The sequence below is a fragment of the Colletes latitarsis genome, chromosome 6 (genome assembly GCF_051014445.1).
Source record: "Colletes latitarsis isolate SP2378_abdomen chromosome 6, iyColLati1, whole genome shotgun sequence".
NCBI classification, from domain to species: Eukaryota; Metazoa; Arthropoda; class Insecta; order Hymenoptera; family Colletidae; genus Colletes; species Colletes latitarsis.
In genome coordinates this window covers 17,454,853-17,480,808 of record NC_135139.1, presented here as the reverse complement: position 1 = coordinate 17,480,808, position 25,956 = coordinate 17,454,853, and the positions used below count along the sequence as shown (strand labels likewise).

General features: G+C 36.9%; 3 protein-coding genes across 7 annotated transcripts in view; 2 read left to right on the top strand and 1 right to left on the bottom strand.

The window, feature by feature from the left end:
* Nucleotides 1-25,956, bottom strand: part of LOC143342928 (uncharacterized) — a 454,297-nt gene that overhangs the window by 137,305 nt on the left and 291,036 nt on the right. The window lies entirely within an intron of this gene.
* LOC143342927 (prestin) lies at nucleotides 264-18,461 on the top strand. 5 transcript variants are annotated; one of them, XM_076767266.1, is made up of 14 exons: nucleotides 264-317; nucleotides 7,764-7,877; nucleotides 9,880-10,041; nucleotides 10,498-10,608; nucleotides 11,326-11,498; nucleotides 11,582-11,749; nucleotides 14,172-14,273; nucleotides 14,532-14,665; nucleotides 14,741-14,903; nucleotides 15,702-15,878; nucleotides 16,426-16,698; nucleotides 16,896-17,057; nucleotides 17,562-17,688; nucleotides 17,973-18,461. In XM_076767266.1, exons 2-14 carry the CDS (start codon nucleotides 7,781-7,783, stop codon nucleotides 18,146-18,148), a joined length of 2,025 nt encoding a protein of 674 aa, XP_076623381.1. In that variant the 5' UTR covers nucleotides 264-317; nucleotides 7,764-7,780; the 3' UTR covers nucleotides 18,149-18,461. The 5 variants fall into 5 exon arrangements, 4 of the variants coding, with proteins under 4 accessions (XP_076623381.1, XP_076623380.1, XP_076623379.1 ...); XM_076767265.1 differs by lacking the exon at nucleotides 264-317 and adding an exon at nucleotides 1,544-1,561; XM_076767264.1 differs by lacking the exon at nucleotides 264-317 and adding an exon at nucleotides 3,840-3,968.
* Spase12 (Signal peptidase complex subunit Spase12) lies at nucleotides 19,332-20,211 on the top strand. Its single transcript, XM_076767282.1, has 3 exons — nucleotides 19,332-19,484; nucleotides 19,622-19,681; nucleotides 19,761-20,211. The coding sequence occupies exons 1-3, from the start codon at nucleotides 19,440-19,442 to the stop codon at nucleotides 19,941-19,943; spliced, it is 288 nt and encodes a 95-aa protein (XP_076623397.1). The 5' UTR covers nucleotides 19,332-19,439; the 3' UTR covers nucleotides 19,944-20,211.

The window sequence follows — 25,956 nt, the reverse complement described above, 5'->3', positions numbered from 1 at the left end:
TTCTATGTGGGGAATACGCCACAATCTACAATCTACTCCTAAAATAACAGGTCATACTAAATATATTCTACTTTAAAATGCTATCAAAAATATCGTACAAATACGTGTCTGTAAATGTTGATCAAACTACTGGCCTCGAAAATTGTACACCAGTGGTAAAAATCAGCATTTAAATAGACCTTCGAACGTGTAGATATTGATTTTCGATCGCATAAATAGGATAGTGAAATATAAAGTCGTACTTAGTCGTGTGGAGGAAAATAGTTCGGCATACACAACAGTTCCAGACTTTAGTTACTTGGAAATTTTTCTGGCAGGTATAATATAACTTTTTCATTATATCTAGTATGAATAATAAGCGTGCATAATATTTTTTTCGAATTAAAAAGATGAATTTGAATATTGTCGATTTTTTACATTATGCTGAAGCTAAGGAAAAAAGTTCTCTCATGATTCACCATCAGCTGATAAAATACAGAAATAAATGCATGTCATCTAATGATTTACTGGACAGATGTCTTGGAAAGCAGACTCAAAACAACGAGAGTTGTAATATCGTCTCGTGGACGCTCTCTCTTAAACAAATATACAGAGACTCGACAGTGATTAACATTGCAATTTATCCGAGTACTTTCTTGTTCAATGAATCTTCTACTGGCATTTTGAAAATGTTTACTGTCATGGGAATAATTGTCGCCTATACCGATTTTCAGAGTTCTTTATAGCATACTTTGGCGCCAATGTTAAACTTTCCAAGCAAATGTCACTCGTCTCTGTTATTAGGAAATAGAGTTATTTTTTTGTTGACTAACTTTTAATACCTCTACATTCAGACTTTGATCCCCTTTCGAATGGGGGGCTAAAAGATCGAGGATTCCACTCAAAAAATGAAAGGTAGCGAAAAAGTTCACCCTCTTTTCCATCGATCGGGGCTAAAATTCGTTTCCGGGCGAGCGTGGAAATTAGAATTTCGGCCAGCTTTTCGGAACTCTGTCTTACGGCGCGCCGTTAGAATAGATGAAACAGATAAGAGCAGCGACAACCATAAATTTCCAGGCTCCGGTGCCGCGATACGTCTGTCAACCTAAGACACTTTTACGAAATTTCAACAATATTTCGAGAGGTGACACGTTAGATTAAATGTTCGGGAGAACGGGTGTCCTCGTCGATTCAGCGGAACGAGAAACGCGACACAAGCGGTAGAAACGCCTTCGCGGTGATCCGCTTGCTCGATCTACCGTGATCAAGAGTGAAATCCAGCCGACACCCGTTCGTTACCCTAACGTTTCCTGCATGTATCGCGATTTTAGTGCACCTTCGACGGAACGCGTGTTAACATTCGTCGATCGCTATCGTGACATGAAATTAACGGTGTCGTTTCCACGCGCAGAAGCTCACTGACGAGCCTCGATTCTTCCTAGCCCTCCGAGCGATGAACTCTCGTCGAGAAGCTGCAACTAACTGACAGAGAATTTGATATACCCGTCGAATTTAACCTGGCGATCCGATAACAAGGGGAATCCTGGATTAAGTCAAACTCGTGAGTGCTGTTCAGTTATCGGTAAGCTTGACAATTCTTTTATTGGACGTCTGCGTTCGACGCGATAAGCTCGAAACGACGACGAGCAACGCGGGGATTTCGTCTCGTCACGGTCGATTTTTACGAGCTTCGCTTATTTAAAATTTTTTCTTTTATTGCTTCGATAAAACCCCTTTAGTATACGCGAGAATAACACGAAAGTATCGTACGATGGTTAGTTTCATAATTAATTTTGTGGCAGTGAATATTCGCCATAGAAATGCAGGATTCCCCAAAAACTGTAAAACGGTATGACAGAATTGGAAGCTCAGAAATTAACATATATAATATCGTTAAGAAATTGTTTTTAATAACTGTATCAGATTGTGAAACATCTGAGTAAACTCGCGATACAAAACATCAGTCAAACAAGCATATGTTTCATACAAACTTTGTTACTAAAATTATTTATCAGTTTGCAAATATTCCGTTACCGAGATCTGCACGTCCAAAAAGATACATAATTTTGGTTGAAATGGAGGGAAAAATCTCACTGATCGCCCTAGGGGCAATTACCTAAATTTTACCGAGAATAATTGGCCTAGTAATGAGCCCATTCAGTTTAAATGGGCTAATTACTGAATGCAACTCAGATCGACGCTGTGAAAGGCTTTTATGAGGTTTGTATAAACTGCACCAGCTCAGCAGCCAGTATCGAATGCAGTTTAGACACACGGTTGCAAAATTTCGCGAAAGTAGTGCTAAAGAGTCTCCTAGACACGAATACTGCACGTTGAAAATAGTTTTGGACACTAGGGAACACAATTTGTCGATGAAAATACCCTCGAATATTTTTGGCATGACATTCGGGGCGGAAATAGGTCAGTGTGGCTAGTTACGGCCAATTTGTTGCCAGATTTTAATGTGGAGGATTATCGTTCTACATTTTCACCATGAAAGAAAGAACTCGATGCTCGACTTTTGGTATAATACTAATAATAGTACAAATATAGAATTTTATTTTAAGAAAGGTGCTTGAAAATGTAATAATTATTGCATAAAATTGCATCTGCATATCGAAATAATAAAATTATATTACATTTCAACAAATATCATCCAAGTTATAAATGGATATGTTCCAGTAAATACGTCGGTTCGAAGAACTTAAACGTTTGGATTACAGAGGATCAAAGAAGATATAAAATACGAAGCCCTAACGTAGTTGAAGTGTCGACGGCACAAGCTAATAGATTGCTCTTCAAGTATTAAGCACTTTATCGCACTGAACGATACTAATTAAACGTTTCGATCTCCAATGCAATTTCTTCGGCTTACCGTATTTTCTGAAATGTATCATTTTATAGATAAAAACAACACTGTACGAATTGAAGTATCAAAACGAATAATTAGAAATAGTTTACTTAAAATGGAGCATATATAATGAAAAATTTGTTCGCTATCAAAAATCACCACCTAGCCCGCTTTCAAGTACAATAATGGTCAACTTGTCACTTGAAAGCGGGGATACGCTTCTATTAGTCCCAATACGATCGTCCTTGTTTAGAAATGCTAAGGTCCGTCGCGACTGGATAAGGAAAAAAGTAAAATGACCGATTTTTCAAAACAACTTTAGCCTCCAGTTGGCAAGATATTAAAATTAAATTATTCGAGCAGTCCCACAGTCTGGACCATTGGCAGAAACCGGTCTGCTGCTTATTATTGTGCTGCTTATTATACGGCCCGCGAGGTAAGAATAATTGTTAAACAACTTTCACAGCAGAATCATAAAACGTAAACATACTCGTTCGTTCATAATAGTCTACCATGGATAATACGAATTTTTCATATTGGTCTTAATTTTAATGTTACTTTAAATATACAACAAGCAAAGCATAATGAATTTTATAAATCTACGTATTTTTTTAAATCTCTGGGGACCGGTTCAATGACACGAAATTGCAAGAAAGAACACTCGTTCCTTTTTTGGACAATTTCACCGGCCCAATTACCCTTTCGCAATGGAGGAATTAACTTTACTTCCCGGGAAAGTAATCAGTTACGCGACAGTTACACCAGCCTTGCTTCGGTCCACTCTATTACATCAGAGAAACTAACGATCGCGATTTCACGTGCGTCGTCACGGTCGGCCGTGATGCTATACGCACGGCGCTACGTACGTCTCTCCTCGACACAGAAATTCGTTTATTCGTCTGCTTAGCATCCCGATTACTGACACGTGACGAAATGCCAAAGAAAAATGCAACCGACGAGAACGTTCACTCCCGTTACCTTCGATTCGTTAGTAAGCGATAGACGACGCGCGCGTTATCACTCCTCGTGACTTCGATCCGGGTCGATCTTTTCCCGCCTCATTGCTCCGAAGCGTTTCAACGTCCAAAAGTTACTCGCGTCAACGTCACGGAGTTCCATCTCATCGCCACGATGACAGGTTTTCTGTTCGATTTATTAAAACCGTTTTCTCGTGTCTCGTAATTAAAAAATCGATTTTCTTTTCTCAAAGTGTAGAACTGAAACGTCAACCCAAACAAAGGGCTTTCGAACGATCAAAACAATAGACAATTTTGGTCTTTAAGGCAGTATTCTTAACATTTTATCATTATTTTATAGTTCCATAATTATACATGTAAATGTACATCTATGAATTATATTATACATTGTAAAATTAAGGACTTTTATTGTCAGGTTCGAGAGGCTTAAAAATATTGTACATGCTTGTATTAAAAATTGAAATTGTCTACTGAAATAGTGAGTGAAAATTACAATAATCGACAAGGGCATAAACACTGTGGCAAGATTGTGCAGTATATGAAAATTTAAGTGTGTTTTTCTCGAACTGATATATTCTTAAGTGACGAATACGGTACCTAAATAATTAATCGACTTGAAATTTTATTTACTTATCTAGCTCCTGTGTAAGCTATGGTTACCTAAATACATTAAAAATTTTTGTAGCGCAAAAATAAGGTGAAAAACTAGTAATATCAACGATTGAGTTTTTCCATTTCTTCTATGTCAGACGGAAGCTATACTCTAATAGAACAATTATGTGTTTTTACTTGTCTTTCTCAATTAATGGATCATGGTCACCGATTACGATGACACTTTTGATACAGTATTGTTGATAACTCGTGTACTAACGAAGCAAACTAAACGAAAAATTTTGCCCAGTATCTTTATAATTATATTAATTAGCACAACAGTCAGTTTAAAATTTTTTGACACGAGATACAAGTATAGAATTTTTTATTCCAGCCATATAAAAGCACGATTTCCATTTCTTCAAAATTATAGAAATTATAGATAATCACGTGCAGTAAAAGTCGATGCTCTTTGCGGTTATGCGTTTGTTTAACGGTGCAACAAAAACGTGACTCAGTTTATTACTTAGTATTCTTATTAGCATATAGTGAAAGATATGATGCGATTAAACTACTCAATGAATTTCAATAGTGAATTTTTTTTTACAATAGTTCTATTCTACATAAAAATAAAAAAAAAGTCGTGAAGGAAAATTTTGAACAGTTTAATGACCTCTATTATTCTATAATATAATGTTTTCTTTGAGTAATCGGAATTTGTTGTTGAAATTTTTAGCTAGTAGATATTTCTTTTTTTGTTTCAATACTACAGTAGGTGATTAAATTGTTACGATCACTTCAAAATTATCACCTACTCGAAGTTTAAATAAGGATAAACTTCTTAATACGCGAAGCTTTTTATTACACAAAGTATTTATCATGTTTCAAATAATATTCCGTCGCGTCATATCTCACATCTATAATTGCTTAATAACCGCGTAACTAAAAGTGGTCGAAAACATTTGTCGTTGATAACTGTTACTTGTTACTGAATAATAGAAATTGCTTGTACTAGCCTTATATTCAATGTTATTTACAATACGTTGAAGTTGATCCTAAATTATAATTAACGAAACTAACGTAGAAATATTGAAATAAATCAGAAAGTAAATACATCAAGTTTCATGATAAGTAAAGATAAAAGCAATCTTAGAAACCAAATACTGTTAGAAAGTGACAATAAGAATTTCAATTGCAATTTAACTTGCATACTATCCAGTCAACACAAACTTCGACGTATTTTATTAAGTAAATCAAACAAGAGTTCTATTAATTTTGAATATAATGATTGATTGTTCAACCTGAAAATTTCTGCAATTCGATTTTTATGAACAGACAAGTGCTTCTTCAGTTCGACAGTGGAATATTTAATAAGCATAACGAGCACATGTGGCATATAGAAAATCCTGATCTTAAAACGAGTACAAGGAATCAGTTAAGATATAGCATGAATGTGTTGGGAGTGGAATTCTTAATACGTGTCTTATCGGATCATATTCTTTCCGCGCTCAAACATGTTAAACAAAGAACCATGTTAACATTTCTTGGAGTTTAGGTCTTCCTCGCTGCTAAATAATCTTTCGCTGCGAATAAGATTCAATTTAAAGTACAGATTGTGTCTGAACAGGTATACAGATGTAGAAGAAAGAAAAGACTTTCTTAATGTTTTGACTTTAGTTATGGATCCTCTGTGAAAAATATTGAAAAACTACGAAAAACATGTAGAGTATTAGACAATATTTTAGACTCTTGAATTTGCATCTTTGGGTTTGTCCAATCGTTTTGTAACACTTTGTTTATTCAACAGTAAAAGTATTAATATCTGTATTTATTTTTTCTTTTTAAGTGGTCCAAGACTTTAGAAGTTCATTGAAACTATTTCGATCATTGCAGACAAATTTAATGTAAACAGAAGAATTTATTTGGAAGTACGCAAGTCCAAGGTTTCACGACAATATAATATTATCGACAAGATTACTTGGTAGACGATTACAATACAAACCACCACTCAAATTCAAATTACCGATATTGAATGTGTTCTAAGATAAAATATTATAGTTATATCTTATCGAATACGACGTATCGTGATTTGCTTCGCGATGTTTCTGTTATGTTCTGCTCGTCACAATCGTAGGTTGACTGTGCCAGTCTGAAGACTATACGAATTCATCGCGACGATCCTCGAGTTCGGTGGGAATTAATTAGTTAATCAAACGTGATTGGTCTTTCAATTTTCCGAAGATGAACGACCAACGTTCGTACGGAACATTCAGGATATTTGAAAGGATCGACCAAGGTGATAGTTTACGATTGTATATTGTTCCACGAGTCGAAAAAAAAACCGGTAGCGTCAGTGTAAACACATGTCGAGCAAAGTGTAACCTAATTACATTCGTCATAATTACTTCTATAAAGTAACTGCAATATAATACATTGAAATTGCAAGGTAATTGCCGTGTAATTGCTGTTTAGTTGTAAACACATTAATTAACGTGCAGTTATGCACGTACATTTTGCGTAATACAAGAAGAATGCAGTATATAGCCTCCAGTATCCCAACACCCATTACTCTAACAGTATTATTCTACTACCGATAGGAAATAGATTTCATGTAATTGTACTATATTTCTAATAAATCACTTATTACGAATCAGATTTGGTTAAAATTACGATTATTACTGTTCCTTTCTGTCTAATCAGAATTCTTTCAATTAAGGTAACAAAAATTGTGCTTACTTTCGTTCCAATCTTGATTGTTTGAAAAGAAAATCGAAATAATTGATCGCTATGATGCGTAGACACCAGAGCAAGATTTTATAAAATATTCAATAAAAGCATTACGTTTAATAACGAAAAGAAAGTCCTGCGCAGCCTGGAAAGCGTTAAGGGTTTAAGAAAAGGCTCAGATACCACGTGGACGAGGATTAAAACGCGAATGCATCGAAGAATTTTGGTTGTCGGTGGTCATTCAACTGCGTGCTATTCGTGAAATCGTGACGAAGAATCTAAAAAGTGGAAAGTTCCCTCTCGCGCTCTACCACGTGGCCGATCACATTACTCTGTTTGCCATTGTCGCGGCCGCGTGCATGTTCGGCCAGTTTTGCGCAAACACCGTTTCCGCAGGCGATAAACCGCGTTATCCGTCAACTTCCGAGCACACTTGTTTGCGGTTGACTAGTAGCACATAAACGAACAGCTTAGTCGGAATACGTTTCACGTTTGCTACCGATGATCCGCAAGGTAGACGCGATTTACGAGACGCGGGCAACGTTTAAACGTGCCCGAACGAATGCAGTTGCACGTGCCAAAACGTATTAAATAGAACGCTTAAACATCGAGGTTCACGTGTTGCCAATTATTCGCAGACTATCAGAGCGACGAGATGTCGGCGATCACGGCGGAATTAACGGTGAGGAGGCCGATCTATCAACAGGACGAGCTCAATCACCTGTGCAAATACGTCAAGCCCAAACAGGCACGTAAGTATCCTTTTGGGATCAAATCCTGGGTCGCGACGTGGCATATGTTCGTTCATTAACGACACCTTGTCTATTTTAAATATGTAAAGACACGAATTAACTGTTCGAAAGAAACTGAGTAAATTGTAAATTTGAGCCACCTTATGCCTTTGCAATGGACCAAGTAGCTAGGTTGAGATTGTCAACTGTTGGTGTACTAACAACACCTTATCTATTTTAAATATGTAAAAACATTGGTTAACTATATGAAAAGAAATTTTAAATGTCTATGAAATGTTCCAGTGTTCAATATCAGACAAAGAGCTTTGTTTGGCTGAGTGAATGATAAATTTAGGTCACCTTACGCTTTTGCAATTGTAGAAACGAAGTATTCGAAAGGATCGTGTATCTATAGGTTGAGATTTAACAATAACTAGCAGTGGATGAGTTTTATATCTGAAGAATCCACAGGAAAAGAGGGGAATGTCAATTTTAAAGAACTTTGAAATTAACATTTATTTGTAGTATGCACTGAGTATTTTTCTGAGTTTTACGGTTATAGGAAAGTCAGGTGTACAACGAAAAAATGGAGAATGTCGAAGAGAAAGAATGCAAAAATGACTCTGCAAATGACTCTTGAATTTTTCTTCGTTGTTCTAGAATAAAATTGTCCAACTTTGTTTTTAACCTTTGCAGTCGAAGCACGCTAAGCGATAGACACCCATATTGCAGGGAGATAGAAAGAACAGTTTCAGATTAAATAAGAGAACTATGCCTATACTTATACACGGTATCGTTCATCGAATGTCAAGTGTATAATACAATTTTTTTAATTCGAAAAAATCAATTCTATGGGATACAAAAAATCCTATTAGGTATATTCGACATCAAATAATAAAACACACGTTTAATACAAATGGTTTATACGTTTATCTTCTAAACACGGTAAAGATAGTAATTTCTCTGTCTAATCATTCCAACAAAATTTCACTATTTAAAACCATAGTTTTTACTTAATAACATACTTGGCTTTGCCTCTTCCACTTCAACATTAATTTCACAAATACTAGATTGTAAAAGAAATATTTAATTAAAATAGCAATTATATTTCATTTGAACTCATCGACTTGCTAAAGGTTATGTATTTCTATAAATAAATAAAACCTGGATACTGTCGAGTAATTTTTTTTTTATAAAAGCTATGACTATCGTATTTTACTCGCTACGATTCGCACGAGTCATTATTTTTCTACATATAGAATGCTCGTTGAAAGATCAGAATACTCTCGGTATCTAATTGGTTTGTTATCGCTGCTCTCAGTATCACTGGGTAATGGAATCGCTGCATGTTTCTGTTTGCTGGAATTATACTATATTATTCGACCAAAAAGAATGTAAAAAAGCATTTCCCTACTGATGACACGACTAGTCTTTAAAATTTCAACTCTGAAGAGCATATTTATATCTGCAATAAAGTATATAATTCCTCCAAGTATTGTTGGTGGCAAAATCACAAGAAACACTGTGTTATTAAATTAATACAATATAACTAGAGGCTTGAGCTCCCAGAATTAACATTCTAGTGATAATAAAATGGTCTTTAAAAATGATTGTGTAATTTTTATTTAATAGTATAATATCCTTATTCTCTTTATTGCAATATTTCTTTTCGACATTTTCTATTAAATAAACACAAAATATAATTACATACATTAGTAACCAACGATAACATGAAACATAGAATTTTACACAACTAAGGACAAATATAATAATAATGGACACGATAAAGAAAATAACTATTCTTGAGACTGTGATAACGTATCTTTTGATGTTTATTTAAAAACATGACGTTAAAGTAGAATATATTATCGTTAAATATTTAACTGTCGTTACTGTACTGTAATAAACGTTATATAAAACAGGAAACTTAGGACTCATGTAATCCAATACAAATAACTCAAAATTTATAAGAAGGAAAAACAAGAACCTCGCTTTCCTTATTTAAAAATGACAAATGGAGCAGTTTTACAGAGCATATCGTCGAGATGCAAGAGAATCAAGCCTCTAACGGTTTTAAAGAATTCGGTGCCCCTTATCGACTGGTTATCAAAGTACGATTGGAAAAACGACATACTGGGCGACATCATCGCTGGAATTACTGTCGCAGTGATGCATATACCCCAAGGTACGTTCGCCACTTAAATTTCGCGTTAATCGCTAACAACCGTGTATGAAAATATGTTTCTTCAATGACAAAACTGCAACACTTGTTGCTAACCTATCGTAATGACGCTTGCACTAAATTATACTTTTAAATTAATTACATGCAAATAATTACTCAAATGAAATGTTATTTCTTTCGCTATTCTTAAAATTCACAAAAAAGTTAGACTTTTATTATTATTCGTTTGGAAGTAAATTGTGAAAATGAATATAAATATCTGAAAAATTATTGTGCACCAGAGAATCGAATTCGTCAAAAATAAAAATACAAACCAAGTTAACTCGTAGTTGGGGGGTAAAAGTTTCTCGTCAAGATTGTGGTTTTCAGATGCAACTAATTTCTTCCGTATGACATAGATTCGTATGAAACAAACTAGACACTATAATTTGAATCATAGCGAATGCGTCTTCTCTGTAGGAATGGCGTATGCAATCTTGGGTAACGTGCCGCCAATAGTCGGCATCTACATGGCTTTCTTCCCCGTTCTCGTTTACCTCTTTCTAGGAACGTCCAGGCACAATTCAATGGGTAAGTAAAGTCATAATACAGCGATTCGAGGACTGATATTGCACAATGTGGAAGCTTCGAATCGATTACAGTAGGAAATGGTCCCCGTTTGCAGAGCCGATCGTGTCCTTTCGTATCCATACACAAGCAACATTCCTTTTAACTTTCGTTTCGGCTTTCTAACGTCGTTAGATTTACCAATACGACCACGAAATTGTTATTTAACGCACTGAAATCCTACCGCGGCGTTTTATTCCTCTTCCTGTTCCCAGAATCATCTCTGCAAGGGTTACGACTTCCTATCAAATATTTGAGTCCGCGTGCAATTAACGAAGATAATAGGCTTTTTGTTAAGTTCGTGTTTGCGGACTAATTTATTATAATGGGGACCTTCTCGAACTCACAAATGACTAACGAGTATCAACGAAGGTTTCCAATTAATAACATTCCTTTAATTCCCCGTAAAAAACTTACAAGGTTGAAGGAGTAATTTCTTTTCTAACGCGACAGACGATTATTCGATTGTAAGAAGAACACTTAATTTTATATTTTGAGTAAAATGAAAGAAACAACGATTTTTGTATAGTATGTGAATCTCACGTTTGGTTGCTAAGTCCCACGAGTTTTTGAAATATATTCACCCACGTTGTATTCGTTTTATTCCTCAGAATATCTAAGCCTCTTTTTACTTTGATTTCTGATAATGATTCGATTTGAATTTCTTTTCCTGGTGTCAAGGTACGTTCGCGCTGATTTGCATGATGACCGGGAAAGTGGTCTCGACGTACAGCACTCACGGACAACCATACAGCAACGGAACCGCGGAGAACGAGTCGTTGCTCACCACCGGCAATCAATATACGCCCGTGGAGGTTGCAACCGCGGTCACGTTCACTGTCGCTGTGATTCAGGTAGTTATTCCAATTCGTCTTTTCGTCCTTAGCCTGTTAGAACAGGATGGCGACTTATCCAGAACGAGATTCTCGTGTCCTAGCTGGGGATGTACGTGCTGCGGTTGGGCGTCATCGCGTCTCTGCTTGCGGACAGTCTCGTCAGCGGATTTACCACAGCGGCGGCCATCCACGTGTTCACGTCACAGGTGAAAGATCTGTTAGGACTTACAAGCCTACCCAGACGAAAAGGACCCTTCAAATTGATCCTGGTGAGCTCCATACTTCGGCATTCTTCAAATTACTCGAACAATTTTTCTTCGAATAATTAAAATAGAATCTTTTCGTACACGAAACATCGAATTTCATCCACTGATGAAAATTATCAAAAATTTTAGAGAAATTTCCTCTTGCAAAAATTACCAGAGAAGTCGTTTCACTCTACATTGCATTACAGATTTCGTCTTCATTTAGTAACTCATATTACGTCAAGAATTAATTCATAAGTTGTTTGCCAATTATTGTGCCACGTCAGTAATCGAGAATTTTAGAAAAATGTATTCCTCTTGCAAAAGTTATTGGAAGAATAGTTTCATTCTCCATTGCATTACGATTTTCGTCTTCCTTTTGTGTCCCATATTACGGCAAAAATTAATTCGTAACAAGTTAATTAACGTGTCTCCTGATTCGCGCCAACTGTGCCCACCTACTGAATAAATATTTTGCGTTCGCGTCTTGAGCATAAGCGTGAGGTCTCAGTGAATAATAAGTATCTTATCGATAATTTTCTATCGAAAAGAGATATCATCTGAAAGCCAATTGTATGTCGGCGTGCTTTTATCGTTGGCGCTTTTCATCGATCACCTGTTACGACACCGTAATTGAAAACTAAACCTTTCACCGCTGGAAATGCACATAATCAGTGTGCATTCGTTCGCCGTGAAGTAACATGTTAGAGAAACTACGGCGAAGCGAATTTTTCCACGCGTTAACGACGTGCGGTCGTTCGTCGACATGCTAGTCGAACATCGTCTGTTTTTTTATTGTTGCAACGACCACGCTCGGTACGCACATAATCCAAAATATACAGGGTGTTCGGCCACACCTGGGAAAAATTTTAATGGGAGATTCTAGAGGCCAAAATAAGACGAAAATCAAGAATACCAATTTATTGATGAAAGCTTCGTTAAACAGTTATTAACGTTTAAAGTTCCGAGCGTACTGAATTTTTTTCTCGAAAATGCGCAAGATTTCGGGGCTATGTCTATTTACCAAAAATGATTGTAATTGATCTCCGCAACTGAAAATAATTTTTCCGTGAATGATTTGAAATTTTTTAATTACACTTTAACGAAGCCTGAATCTACAAATTGAAATTCTTGATTTTCAACTTACTTTGGCTTCTAGAATCTCTCATTAAAATTTTTTCCTAGGGGTGGCCGAACACCCTATATACTGTGACTTAAATAAAATAGCTCGATCGAATGTAGAAAACAGTCACATACTTAACAACGCTGACAAATATGCTTCATATTCGAGGAAATAATAATTTAATATAAATTTATGGATAATTAATACATATATACATTTGAATTATAAGAGAAGCTTGTTCTCTCAAGTATCAGAATTTATAATTGTTTTCAATCCCTGCTTTAAACACCCATGAATGACATTTAGAATATCAACGTTTTATAAATGGTTAAACGAACGTTTCTTGCACAGTTTCACCGGAAAACTGTTCCACCGCGATCATCGTGATAATTTGCAGCCCGCAGGAAGCACTGTTGGGAAAGTGGGCTAGTAATACGGTGATAATACGAGTTTTATCGATCGTTATATCGCCGTAGGAAATTACGATCCTTGAGATTCGCTTTCGTACAAATTTGTTTTTCCCTGAACGTTCAACGAACCGTATCGATAGACCTCGATTCGAAATCCTCGGTTCATTATCCGCTCACGCATAGCATTTAAACAAGAAAACGATCGTTGAACTTATACGTCCTTCCGATTGAAGGAGAAAGAATTTTTAAACCCTGTCTAGAGCTGGGACTACTTGAGCAATTTAATATTCGAATATTTCCTAGATATTTTCATGGTACAAATAAACTTTGAAGATCTTTCGATTTCTAAAAGACTCCAGACTCGTCTCTGATTAGAAATTATCGACGAAATTAAAATATAACGATCAGAGTATAACGATCAGCATAAATTATAAAAATTGTGTAGTAAAATGTGGTGGTTTGTTTTCGGTGCTCGGAGGCTTTTCGTTCGCGCTGAAGACTTACAAGGCAAGCAGGCCGCATTTCCGGTTGATCTTGCATCATTCGGATGGAAAAAGCGTAATAATCGAAAAGTAAAAGTCGCTAATTGGCCACAGACTGGCTTCACTTCCCTTCGTGCCAAATAAGTCGGCCGAAGTTATCGTTCCAGTGGCAATTATTCCATTGGTCGTTTCCGACACATAACAGTGGCTTAAGAAACATTCAATAATCATTTCACCACACAGACAACTGCACGTAATAAATCCACAAAGAAAATTGACAAAACAGACATTCTTGTCAAGGCTAAAGATTGAGTTTAAAAATGCCTGGTTCGAAGATATCAAATCATGCTAATATTATTAGTATTCGAATTTTTATTATTAAACTAAAAAACCATTAAAATTCGAATTTCCATTGTTTTCATTTATTTCAGACTTACTTGGACGTCCTCAACAATATCTATAACGTCAACGGGGTCGCCATCTTGCTATCCTGTGTCACCATAGTCGTCCTCGTTATCAACAATTTCTTGAAGGTTACCCTAAAAGCAATACCGTTTCTATGACTGAAATATTCCATTGAAAACAATCCCCATATCGTTAAACTAGCAACCCAAGTTATTTTCTTTACTTAGACGCAGTGATAAATTAAAAATTTGTGTTGTAGAAATAATTGTACACCAGTGAATTATTTACTGACGAGGGCTCGCAAAGTTAAGATCAAAACGTTATAACTTGCACGAATAACTTTTAAACATAAACTGGAAAGATCAACGGTAAAATTTTATTTTTAGCCAAAGGTTGCGAAACTGAGTCCTTTCCCCGTTCCCATAGAAATGATGGCGGTCATCATCGGCACGATTCTGTCTGTGTACATGAATCTCGAAGAGGCTTACAAAATCGTGACCGTCGGTCACATACCAGTAGGGTAATAATATTTCTTCAAAAATATAACAAACGATCTTTATTCTATTTTGATCATTTCTTTTCGTCTCATTTTCAGTTTGCCAGTTCCATCTGTACCACCGATGTCGTTGATACCATACATTCTGGTCGATTCTATCGTGATCACGATGGTGTCTTACACGATATCCATGTCCATGGCGCTGATTTTCGCGCAAAAACTTGGTTACGAGGTAGACTCGAACCAAGAATTAATGGCACAGGTAAATTTAGACATTCTACGCTACATCGTTTTATGTAAATTAGCGCTTCGACCTAGTTCCGGTTTCGAGGCATTTCTGAACCGAACTTGGGTACCAGTTCCGCAATGGCCGACGCCTTGATCGCGCAAGACCTCGCGATCCGATGCACTTCGATTCAAACTCTATTATTCGAATCACAAGTAACCTAGTTCGGGTCTAGTAGATCTCTTTGATCTGACAAGGCTAACTCCTTGGCCGCGATAATGTAAATGTCGCAGTCTGAGTAATAGCGATAGACCTCAGGGACCAAAAATAACACTTCTACTAATTAAAATTGAAAATATAAAATAAAATTACGTCCTTTCTTTATTTTGGTTAGTTATGAGAGATGAGGCTAATCCAATGATGTGCTCATTAATACCGATACGTATCGATATTGCACTGCGTCGATACGTCGATCAATCATCGAAATAAGTTGTCGTTCATATTAGTAAGACGTACTCGTAGTATCGATATAATTCCATCATCAAGTATCGTTAAGACCTCAATGAGATAACGAAGTAGTCTGTTTTTATGATTGAAGATTATTTTAATTTAAATATGTAAATTATGATCTATCTCTCTATATAATGATCTGCACAATGATATTACACGTGTAATAACTGAGCTTGACTTTAATAGATAGCGTTCCTAAGTACCATTTATTGGTACCAAAGCATATCTTAATCCCATCACTAACGAGAGACGATAAATTACGAATTGTCAATCACACAAAGGTAAATCTAAAATTGAAAGATGTTCTGTGGAAATGTTTTTCAGGGCACAGGTAATCTCGTCGGATCCTTCTTCTCTTGCATGCCTTTCACAGCTTCGCTGTCGCGATCCTTGATCCAGCAGACAGTCGGTGGACACACTCAGCTGGCTAGCTTGATATCTTGCGGGATTTTAATCAGCGTGCTACTGTGGATCGGTCCATTCTTCGAGCCTCTACCTCGGGTAAGTTCGATCGAGTACGTAAAATCGTTCGATGAAGTCAGAGTCCTCGGATAGTAGATGACCTCTGACTCGAACTAGCGATTATTTCCTCAGGCACGACGCGATGCAGCCTGTTATCTTTTGCGTAATTTTCACGCGAGATATATAAAATAAAAAGCACTGAGACAATAGATACAGTGTGATCTTAAATTAACTTAAATCGTTCGGATGTTCAACCTTACAGTAGGAATCGAATAGGCTCTACATTGTCGACTTGTTTGTGCAACTTCCTGGTTCGCCTTTTCAGAAAGCCCTGCAACTTATTATGGCGACATCGAGTACGTTTCACTTTATGTTTGAAGAAAAAATATATATTACGACACATTGTTGCCACGTTTACTTTTATTTTCCTTATTGCCTGGCGGTGCTAAGCGCTTGAGACAAAATAGTGGGCAATTTCAAACCATTCGTAATAAAATACTTTCTTATACGAGTTGTACTTCATATTAAAATTCGAGGCGAATTTGAGTAGACCAGTTGAAATATAAAATTCCTCTTTGTTGACCAGTGCGTTCTAGCAAGTATAATCGTGGTGGCGTTGAAAGGGATGCTGATGAAAGTGACGGAATTCAAGAGGTTCTGGCAACTGGACAAAACGGACGGTGTTATCTGGGCGATGACGTTCACCACCGTGATCCTGATGGACGTCGAATACGGTCTGTTCCTGGGGATCATCCTCTGCGTAGGCAAACTGGTGCTCTTCTCCGTGCAACCTTACACCTGCACGCTCGCTCTAGTGCCTGGTACCGAGCTTTATCTGGATATCAAGAGATACAAAAGCGTACGGAGTAACAGCAGTACACTCTTATCTAGCTGCTTTTTACCTCTTCTCTTGCCACTTTCACCTCCTTGGGCTCAGTTCGTTCGAAACGAATTTATTATTCGCGTTTCACTTTTATATCGCAACATTTTCACGACACTCAGGCCGGACCTGGTCGTTTCGCGGAAGTTCTTAACACGAGAGTTGCGTTGTTTCAGGCTGTGGAGCTGGCCGGCATAAAGATATTCCACTATTCCGGAAGCTTGAACTTCGCCTGTCGACAGTACTTCCGTGAGCAGGTGCACAAAGTCGCCGGACTGACACCGAGGAAGGAATCGATCGCGGGCTTCAAGCACGACGAACTCAGGGAAATTAAAAAGGTGATATCCTTTTCACAATGTGAATTTATGAATTTGTAATTTTAATACAAATTAATTTGTACTTCAGTTTGTTCTTCGTCGTAAAAATTGGTATTTCTTTGAAACAAGAAATTGCTAGTCGTTACTAGCAGTCAAATGCTAGTTATTAGCATGAGCCAAAAAAATCGCGTCGAGCAAACAAAGCGTGTTTGTCTTTAACGTTTTCATAAACAAATTCAGATCTTTTAGACAAATAACTCTTTTCTAGTTAAACTAGAAACATAAATTGTAAAATTCGCTTGGAATAGAATATTGTATGTCTTCCAGCGTGTATTCTGTTATACATACATGTTTATTCATTAGCAATTATTTCGCTGTCGATCGCGAGATCTTAAATAACGCGGAGGTTCGCTAGGCGACAGACAATCGCCGCTACAATTCATCGACTCCAAACGTCTGTAAACCACGAGACGCCGAGTTGCGTAATCGAGTCACGAGAATGTTAATTTCCTCGTTGCGTTGCAGTTGCAATCCCTGATACTGGACTTCACCGCATTGAGTCACATAGACTTGGCGGGTGCAACAACCGTAAAAAATTTGATCAACGAGTACAACGAGGTCGATATCTCCGTATACGTCGCGGGCTGTTCTGGTGAATACGATCTATCTATCCATAATTTACAAACTTTCTGAAAGGTGCCCCTCTAACGCAAAAAGTAAAACTCTATCGAGATAATTAAAAGCAACTTGTCTTACGATTTCATTCGTAAACGATTTTTTTCGTGGTACCTTTGAGTTAGTGAAACACCCACACTTTAAAGAACACTGATTTATTGCGTGCAGGAAGGGGTACCGATCAGAAACGTAAGCATCGACAATCGGTGCACGCGATACGAAACGCAACATATATTCAACGTCCGATTTGACGCATTGCAGGACCTGTGTACGAGATGATGAGAAAGTGCGGACTGTCGGCATGCAAGGAAGACCTGTTCGCGATGTTCCCCACCGTCGCGGACGCGGTGCATTTTGCAAGATGCAACAACGAGCCGTCCTCCACGTTGGCGTGGAGCTCGAACGTGCACGAGAACACCTCCATCGCGCGACTGTGATCTAGAATACCAATTGACACGGACAGGGGAACGTTCATTCATGGCTTCTAAAACGAAGCTGCTCAATCAGGGTACGATTTTACGATAAACGAAGTCTTACAGAAGGAATATTTCTATGTTGTTCTAGGATTAGGATAGAGATTGGACGAAGCTGATTAAAACGTCTGACCTGGTGCAACTCGTTGTCAGAGTTGGGGAAAGATTTATTGGAATCATAGATGATCGATGAAATCAACGTATGCAAATTATTATGATTGCAATTTAATGTCTTTTCAAAGGTAGCATTTGTATATTTATTTAATTATGTACAAACGTACAGACACTTGTAGTATTTTGTAAACTACAAAATAAAACATCGCCTACTACAAATAGCTCATAAACCTCGTGAACACTAGTGATCTTAAACGCTAAGTTTGTTGATTTTTAGTAAGGGAGCCCTATACAGGAAAATTATATAAAAAAATAATGGAATCGTTTCGTAAACTCAACCATTTGATTTTCTTGCTCAATGTCGATGCTCTGGCATACCCATAGATATTTTATCACGATCTCGTTTTGGATTCAGTGCATGCAGAAGCACGTGTCTGTCTCGTCATTAAACACCACTGTGAAACGCGAATTTCTAACATAATTGTATGCAGTTGCATCGCTAGAAACACGAGCGGATACTGAACACTACAGTCTAATGTTATTGTAAAAGTAAATATTGTTTTCCTGTTGTGATTAAATTTTAAATTCTCAGGTACACTGAACACTGTCAATTACGACACTCTAGACTGCGAAATAACGTCGAATTGAGTACTACACTTTCGTACTTGAAATATGCAAGGACCCTTTTAAAAATACGCGACTGTTTGTAACAAAGCTCAACGATGTATTATTTATACTCCGCGTCTATTTAATTTATGTAATATAATTGATTACTTGTTACTTGTTGAAGTAAGTCATTCGTGCAACGACAATTTGTACTTTGTAAAATTCGAAAAAATAAACTATAATATTTATATTATTTACATATTGTAATTGAATGTCTCCTACCATTCGCGAGTACAGTTAAATGTTAGAATATCTTAAAGAAGTATGTTACGCGTGTAATTAACTTTAAACAATTGCTTTTTCGGGATTGTAAAAGATTCGATTTCGAATTGATATAATTGAAAGTCGCGCCACGGAGAAACACGTGAATGTTTTGCGTTTGCGCGAGCAACGTCAACGTTTTGTGTACGTAGATCATTGAAATTGAAGTTTACTCACACGAATCCTGCCGGGTAGTCTGAATTATTTATTTACGATGAATTCGTGGTTGCAATATATTACCTCCATCCCTACGCATATGGTAAGTTTACGAATTATCCATAAAATAGTGTTAACTTTATCTAAATAAGTATCTAACGTCGTACAGTGAGGTTATGTTATCTATTACAACAGGTGTTCTTATTTGTTCGTGTAAATTGCTATTAATTTTCTTTTCAGGACTATGATGGTCAGGGGCAAGCAGAGAGATTGTCAAGGCTTATCATAACATTATTCGGAGTAAACTACATTTAAAATATATATGCCCTACGTATTTGTAGAATATTGTTTGTATGTATATGTCTGATTCACATTGTAGGTAGTTGGATTTATATGGGGATATGTGATCCAACAATTTTCACAAACAATTTATATTCTTGGTGCTGGATTTGTGATGGCTGCGCTAATTACAGTACCACCGTGGCCCATGTATCGCCGTAAGCCTGTAGAGTGGCAGAAACCTCAATCCGAAGTTAGCGTTAAATCAAAGAAGAAGAAATAATTGACTGCTATTTGGTATTACATTTAAAGAACACGTGTTATCATGTATCACATAATACTTAATATGATGGAAAGATTAAAATTGTTCTTGTCACTCTACAATAAAAATCCTGTACATAATTAAGAAATGTAGCATACATACAGCAAGGAATTGCTCTCAATAAATCTAATCATGATTCAAAAAGAAATGCTAATAAAAGTAGTAAATCTTAATAAATGTTAATTACACATTAATAATTAGAAATAAATATATTTCTCTCTGTGAAAAATTATATTCCTTATTAATTCATTACATAAAGCGAAACTGTAAACGTTTAGTTCGTAACCGAAATTTTTACCTTGTCTCTGATGGACAAGGTGAATGACATGTAAATTCAATATTTGTGATGCAAAGAAAAGAAATACAACTAGTGTTTCGTAATTCTTAACATTTTCTTACTCGATTTGAATGCTCTCGTAATACGATGTCATCCTTGAGACATTTTCCCCGAATCTCGTTTAAATTCTGCGCAAGTAAAAGCACGAAGCCGGCTTGTGTTGGTTTCGCTTCTAAACAGCTGTAGAGAGTATGAATTACTGACATCGTTGTACGCCGTTAAACCACTAGAAACGCGGTTTCTAATCGATGATGACACCAGACACACGGATAAAAAGGAACGCCTTTAATTAACAGTTTCCGTTTAACCGATCAGTGACACGATCTTCGGCACGAACGACGATTTCCGATTGTAACCTCTTCCTGCAAGTGTCTTGACCAAGTGAAAGAACGTGAAGAAATTCTAAACTGCAATCTTTTTGTAACGAGAAGTAACTTTGTTATTATAACAATCACAAATTAAAGGAATTTCTTTAAATAATTCACTATTAAAAACTTAATTGAGAAGAACAACGTTGCGCAATTTGAACCGAAAACTTTATGGCAATATGGCTGCCACTTTACACTGCGCCATCTAAGGTAAAAGACTTAATTACTATCATTTAAAAAACTGAAAATATTGCATTTTTTTCTTATTTATTTATTAAAAACGTAGATCTTAATTTAAGAAAAAATACTGTAACTTTAAAAATCTCTATTTTTATTTGTAAACTCGATAATTTGAGAAGAATGTTTTTAGATCTATTACTGCCACCCAGTTGAGCAAATTTTATTCATCAATAAGGTTTAATAAATAAATTTGCTTCAAATAGAATGATATTAAAATGATGTGTCTGATAATATTGTGACCTATTCATTTTTGTTAATTCTTTATGTATTTTTTGAACTTCTTTTACGTAACATAACATAAATGTTAAATGGGATGTAACTTATTGTTCGTGTCTGGATTTCTACCCTAAATACATACCACGCCTTTTTCGTGTTACATTTTCCTGAATGTTAATAGAAAAATTCACACTCGGAAGCATTAGAAAGTGCAATGCACGTAACAAATTTATACATTGTATACGCAAGATAATATGCCATAGAAATTACGCAACACGGTTCGTTAAAGGCAATTATAAAGATCCAAATGATGAAGCAATCGATTATATGAATTAGACATATACCTCATCATTACTTCACTGTTTATTATAAATTGCGAAATTTTCTTAGTTTCCCTTACAATTAGTTTTACATAAATGGTAGTAGCATAGATTTCTACATATATATATTTAAGAACTTCGTCAGTAAAGTAATATGTATTATTATTAATCTTTTACATGACATTACATGATAAATAAATTAATAAACATTCAAAGTGATATTTATTAAATCGTCACTATATTTCATTCATTTATATCAGGGAACAGAATTAAACACGTGAGGATTAAACAATTATAAATAAAACTTAGCATTGTTTAACATTACAGTACAATAGTTTAAACAATTCTTAACAATATGTGGCATATGAATAATGAAAGGGCCTATCAATTTACATAAATATTAATTTTTCGCGAAATAATTTGTCGAGATCAGCAGTCTTGTAAAAAGGCTTTAGTTGTCGACTTCGTGATGGCTTTAATTGATCGTTGGTTACTCAATGGTCAGCTCATGGTCATCGATGGTCAACAGTGAGGTCGACATCAAGGCGACAGTGGTCCAGTGAAGATCCAGGAATGACCAAGAGACAAGAACCGATCGAAATAGTTTTTCTATAGAGCAATCAGTCTTAACTCTTATCTTTGACATTGAGTCTCCCCACTCTTCCATCTTATACATGGTGCCACTGCTGAGGACTCGGTCAGTACCTCTGGAACGACCAGAGGGATCGGGTCTCGCGAATTCGGGGGCCTACCACTGGCCATTAGTGAACTCTGGTGACCTCTGATGACCACTGCTGACCAGAGGTGACCAAAGCTGACCAGAGCTGACCAGAGCTGACCAGAGGTGACCAGAGCTGACCAGAGCTGACCACTCGTGTCCAGTACTGACCGCTGCTGACCGCTGCTGACCACTGCTGACCAGTGCCGGACGGTGATGATCAGCGGTAAGAACTATTTAAAAATTCTCTCTCCTTTTCTATTCTATCCTTTCATTCCAATTTCGGTTAAATGAACCGCTTCTGCCTTTCATGTCTAGCTTCTTTTGATATAATATGAATATTTTCTTATTTTACAGCTGGCCCACTGGTAACTATCTATCTGCTGACATCAAGTAGTGAGTTCACTCCACTTATTTATATTATTAATACAAAATGTATCTGTTTATTGTATTATTTGGTGTTGATTCAATTTTTTCTCTCCAGATTTGTTTGATTATTATGAATATTTCGTTTCTCTATTTCTACTTTTGTATTATTGTTCAAATTGGTATGATTCAATCTATGATTCGATTGGTATGATTCGACCACTCCACTTATTTATATTATTAATACAAAATGTACCTGTTTATTGTATTATTTGGTGTTGATTCAATTTGTTCTCTCCGGTTTTCTTTGATTATTATGAATATTTCGTTTCTCTATTTCTACTTTTGTATTATTGTTCGAATTGGTATGATTCGATCCATGATTCGATTGGTATGATTCGCATGATTCAATGATGTGGTCGATTGGTGTTCATTCATTCGCGATACTTGTTTCTATACTATCTCATGAATTTTGATGATATTAATCAGGATAAAATTTTTATTTTATTCTGTTCGTTCCTCCAAACTTTGTATGGTCCGTTAGCTAGGTGATAGATAATTTTTGTCTTGTGACATTTTCATTATGTCCAATATTAAGAAATTTGTAATGTGACATTTTGTTTAATACTGTTTGATATAATTAAATTTGATTTTTCTATGTCCTTAAATTAGATTACAGTTTAGGTGTAGGCTTACAGCGGTCATCGCAGAAGACGTCGTTAACCGAAATAATTGCTTGGTAAAACTAAATCAGAAGATCGAAGGAACTCTGCTTCCTTCTATCTTCTGAATTTCAGTTTTCTATCGATTAGACTTAAGGCTTCTCCGAATATTGCCAAGTAATTATTAAACAAGTAGCTTCTTTCTCTCTCGTTTTCTCGTTCCTTTAGTTTAGCATCGCGTCGCGTTTCCCTCACATTAACTTCATCCCTCTTTGAAACAAAATAATTACTTGGCATAACTAAACTAGACTTAAGCTTCGACGATTCTATTGTACGCGTCTACGTGTGTGCCAAGCAATTGTTCACCAACTAGCTTCTCGTTCTCTCGTTCTTTCGTTTCTTGCTTCGATCGCCTCTGCTTTCATGTAAAAAGCAAGTGATCGGCCGTGCAGTTCCGAAAGATCGAATCGCATTCCCTTGATAGCTCGATTTCTAGCAATAGAAATCAATCTAACAAGGGCAGTGTCGATTCGATCCGAAGATCTGCTGCACGGTTCAGCATCGCGTCGTGTCGCGTTTCCCTCATATTAGCTTCACCCTCTTTAAATAAAACAATTGCTTGGTACACTTAAACTAGATTTAAGCTTCGACTCGATTGTACGCGTCTCCGAATATTGCCAAGTAATTATTAAACAAGTAGCTTCTCTCAACTCGTTCCCTCGTTTCTCGCTTCGGTCACCGCTGTTTCAATGAATGAAACATGTGACCAGCCGTGTAGTTGGTCCGAACGATCTAATCGCCTTCCCTTGGTAGCTCGATCGAGGGAAAATGGTACTTCGCTGGAAGGTGTGGAGTTTCCGTATTCTGCGGAAACGCATAACTTCCAGCGGGAGTCGACCTTGTCTCAGGTACTCTCTCTATGTCAGACAGCCTAAGTCGGGTCCTTCGGGCTCCCGGCGGGTTGCGTTGGAGAAATGGAGACCTCGATTCAGGGTTGCAGCATCCGTTTTCCTATTGAGATGGAGTTAGCAAGGGCAGTAGGTTCGATCCTAAGATCCGCTGCACGGTACAGCATCGCGTCGCGTCGAGTCTCCCACGATTTAGCTTCTTTCCTCTTTTAAACAAAATAATTACTTGGCACAACTAAACTAGAAGATCGAAGGAACTCTGCTTCCTTCTATCTCTCTAGTTTAGTAACCTAGTTTCTAAAAATGTAAAAGGGAGATCGATGGAACTTGGATTCCATCTATCTCTCTTCGGGTCTCCAGTCGCAGCAACCTCCACGTGGTGAGACCTGGTAATCGGTGTTACCCACGATAGAAAAGTTCTTCTTCTTTTCTTCGTGGGTAACACCGAGCTAATGGCTGCGAATTTAAAAGTTTTGTAAGATCTAAGAGCACATAGACCTTGAATGCTTTAACGAAATTAGCAGATTACTTTTACAAGGAAGCATATCGAAGTGTCCATCGACGATTTAATGAAGTTTCGTTATGTTCCCTTGTCAGTAACATGACCTCGTTCCTTGCTTTAGTGGCTATTGTCAGAGTGAATCATTCGAAACTTACATATGTACTCGTGTATCAAATGCTCGCTTTAAGTAATTAGTTCTGGAGATGTAAAGGTTCAAAGCATTCAATGATCACCACGCAAGTCACGCGATTGAGGTAACACAACAAATTCAAGGATACGAAATAAAATAATATTATACAATAAATAGTAGTACTTACAAATCCCCTGGAAATGAATAAAATAAATTGAATAATGAGCGTAGTTTTCTTCGTGCCGTTTTAATTCAACACAATTAAATTCATTGCAACGAGTCACTGATCACTGCCTTCGAACATTACGAACATACGAACTTAATCATCGTATATGGTTAGTCTCGCTTTGTAACAATATTGTTTACCACTGGAAAGTAATGGTTATTACGAAACGGTGTTCAGACGGAGATCGATGTAGACGATCTCGCTGACCCGTCTGCGTAAAATATCGGACTCAGAATTTCCCTTCCGCTTCGGAACCGCCGATTATATAATCGCAAACCGGCAAGAGGAAGGAGCCCCGTAACAAGGTTGATCCAGCGCGATCTCTCGCTGACCCTCCTTCGATTCTGTACTCGGTAAATCGCGCGCACCTCAATCGATTAATTACCGTTTATGATTATGCCGCACACCGTGCTCCACCCGTTGGATCGGTTCCAACGTTTGACTTTCATCGGCCGCGTTTCTCATTTTCTCTCGTCACACGCTAACCGAAGCATATTTCCCTCAAAATCGGCCTACCGAGTGACTTTCACGGGACGGAAGAGGTAGAAATGTTTTTGAACGGTGGGGATGATTGCTGGCGATCCTTACGTAAGCCAGGAGCGATTACAGGTAACATCGAAAACACAAAATGCCGCAACCACTCGGGTTCCGGTCCTCTTCCCCCTCTTTCGTCACTGTCGAAAGCTCGAAAAGGGTCTTCGTAGATCTTACATAACAGAAATCGCTGCAAAGGGTCCCTTTTGTGGGCACAAGTTTCACGAGGATAGATCGCCTTTACGATTTAGATTCGTACTTGTTAATAGAAGTAGACATGTATAGAAAGAAATTCATCTTATGCATCTAGTTTGGTTTTATTTGTGGATGCAACAAAATTTTTACGAATTACAGAAAGAAGCTTCATTGAGATGTCTAATGCAGCGAAATAGCTATTGAACTTTTATACCTGGGGCCACTTGAGAACAATTGTTTATTCAATGCTAA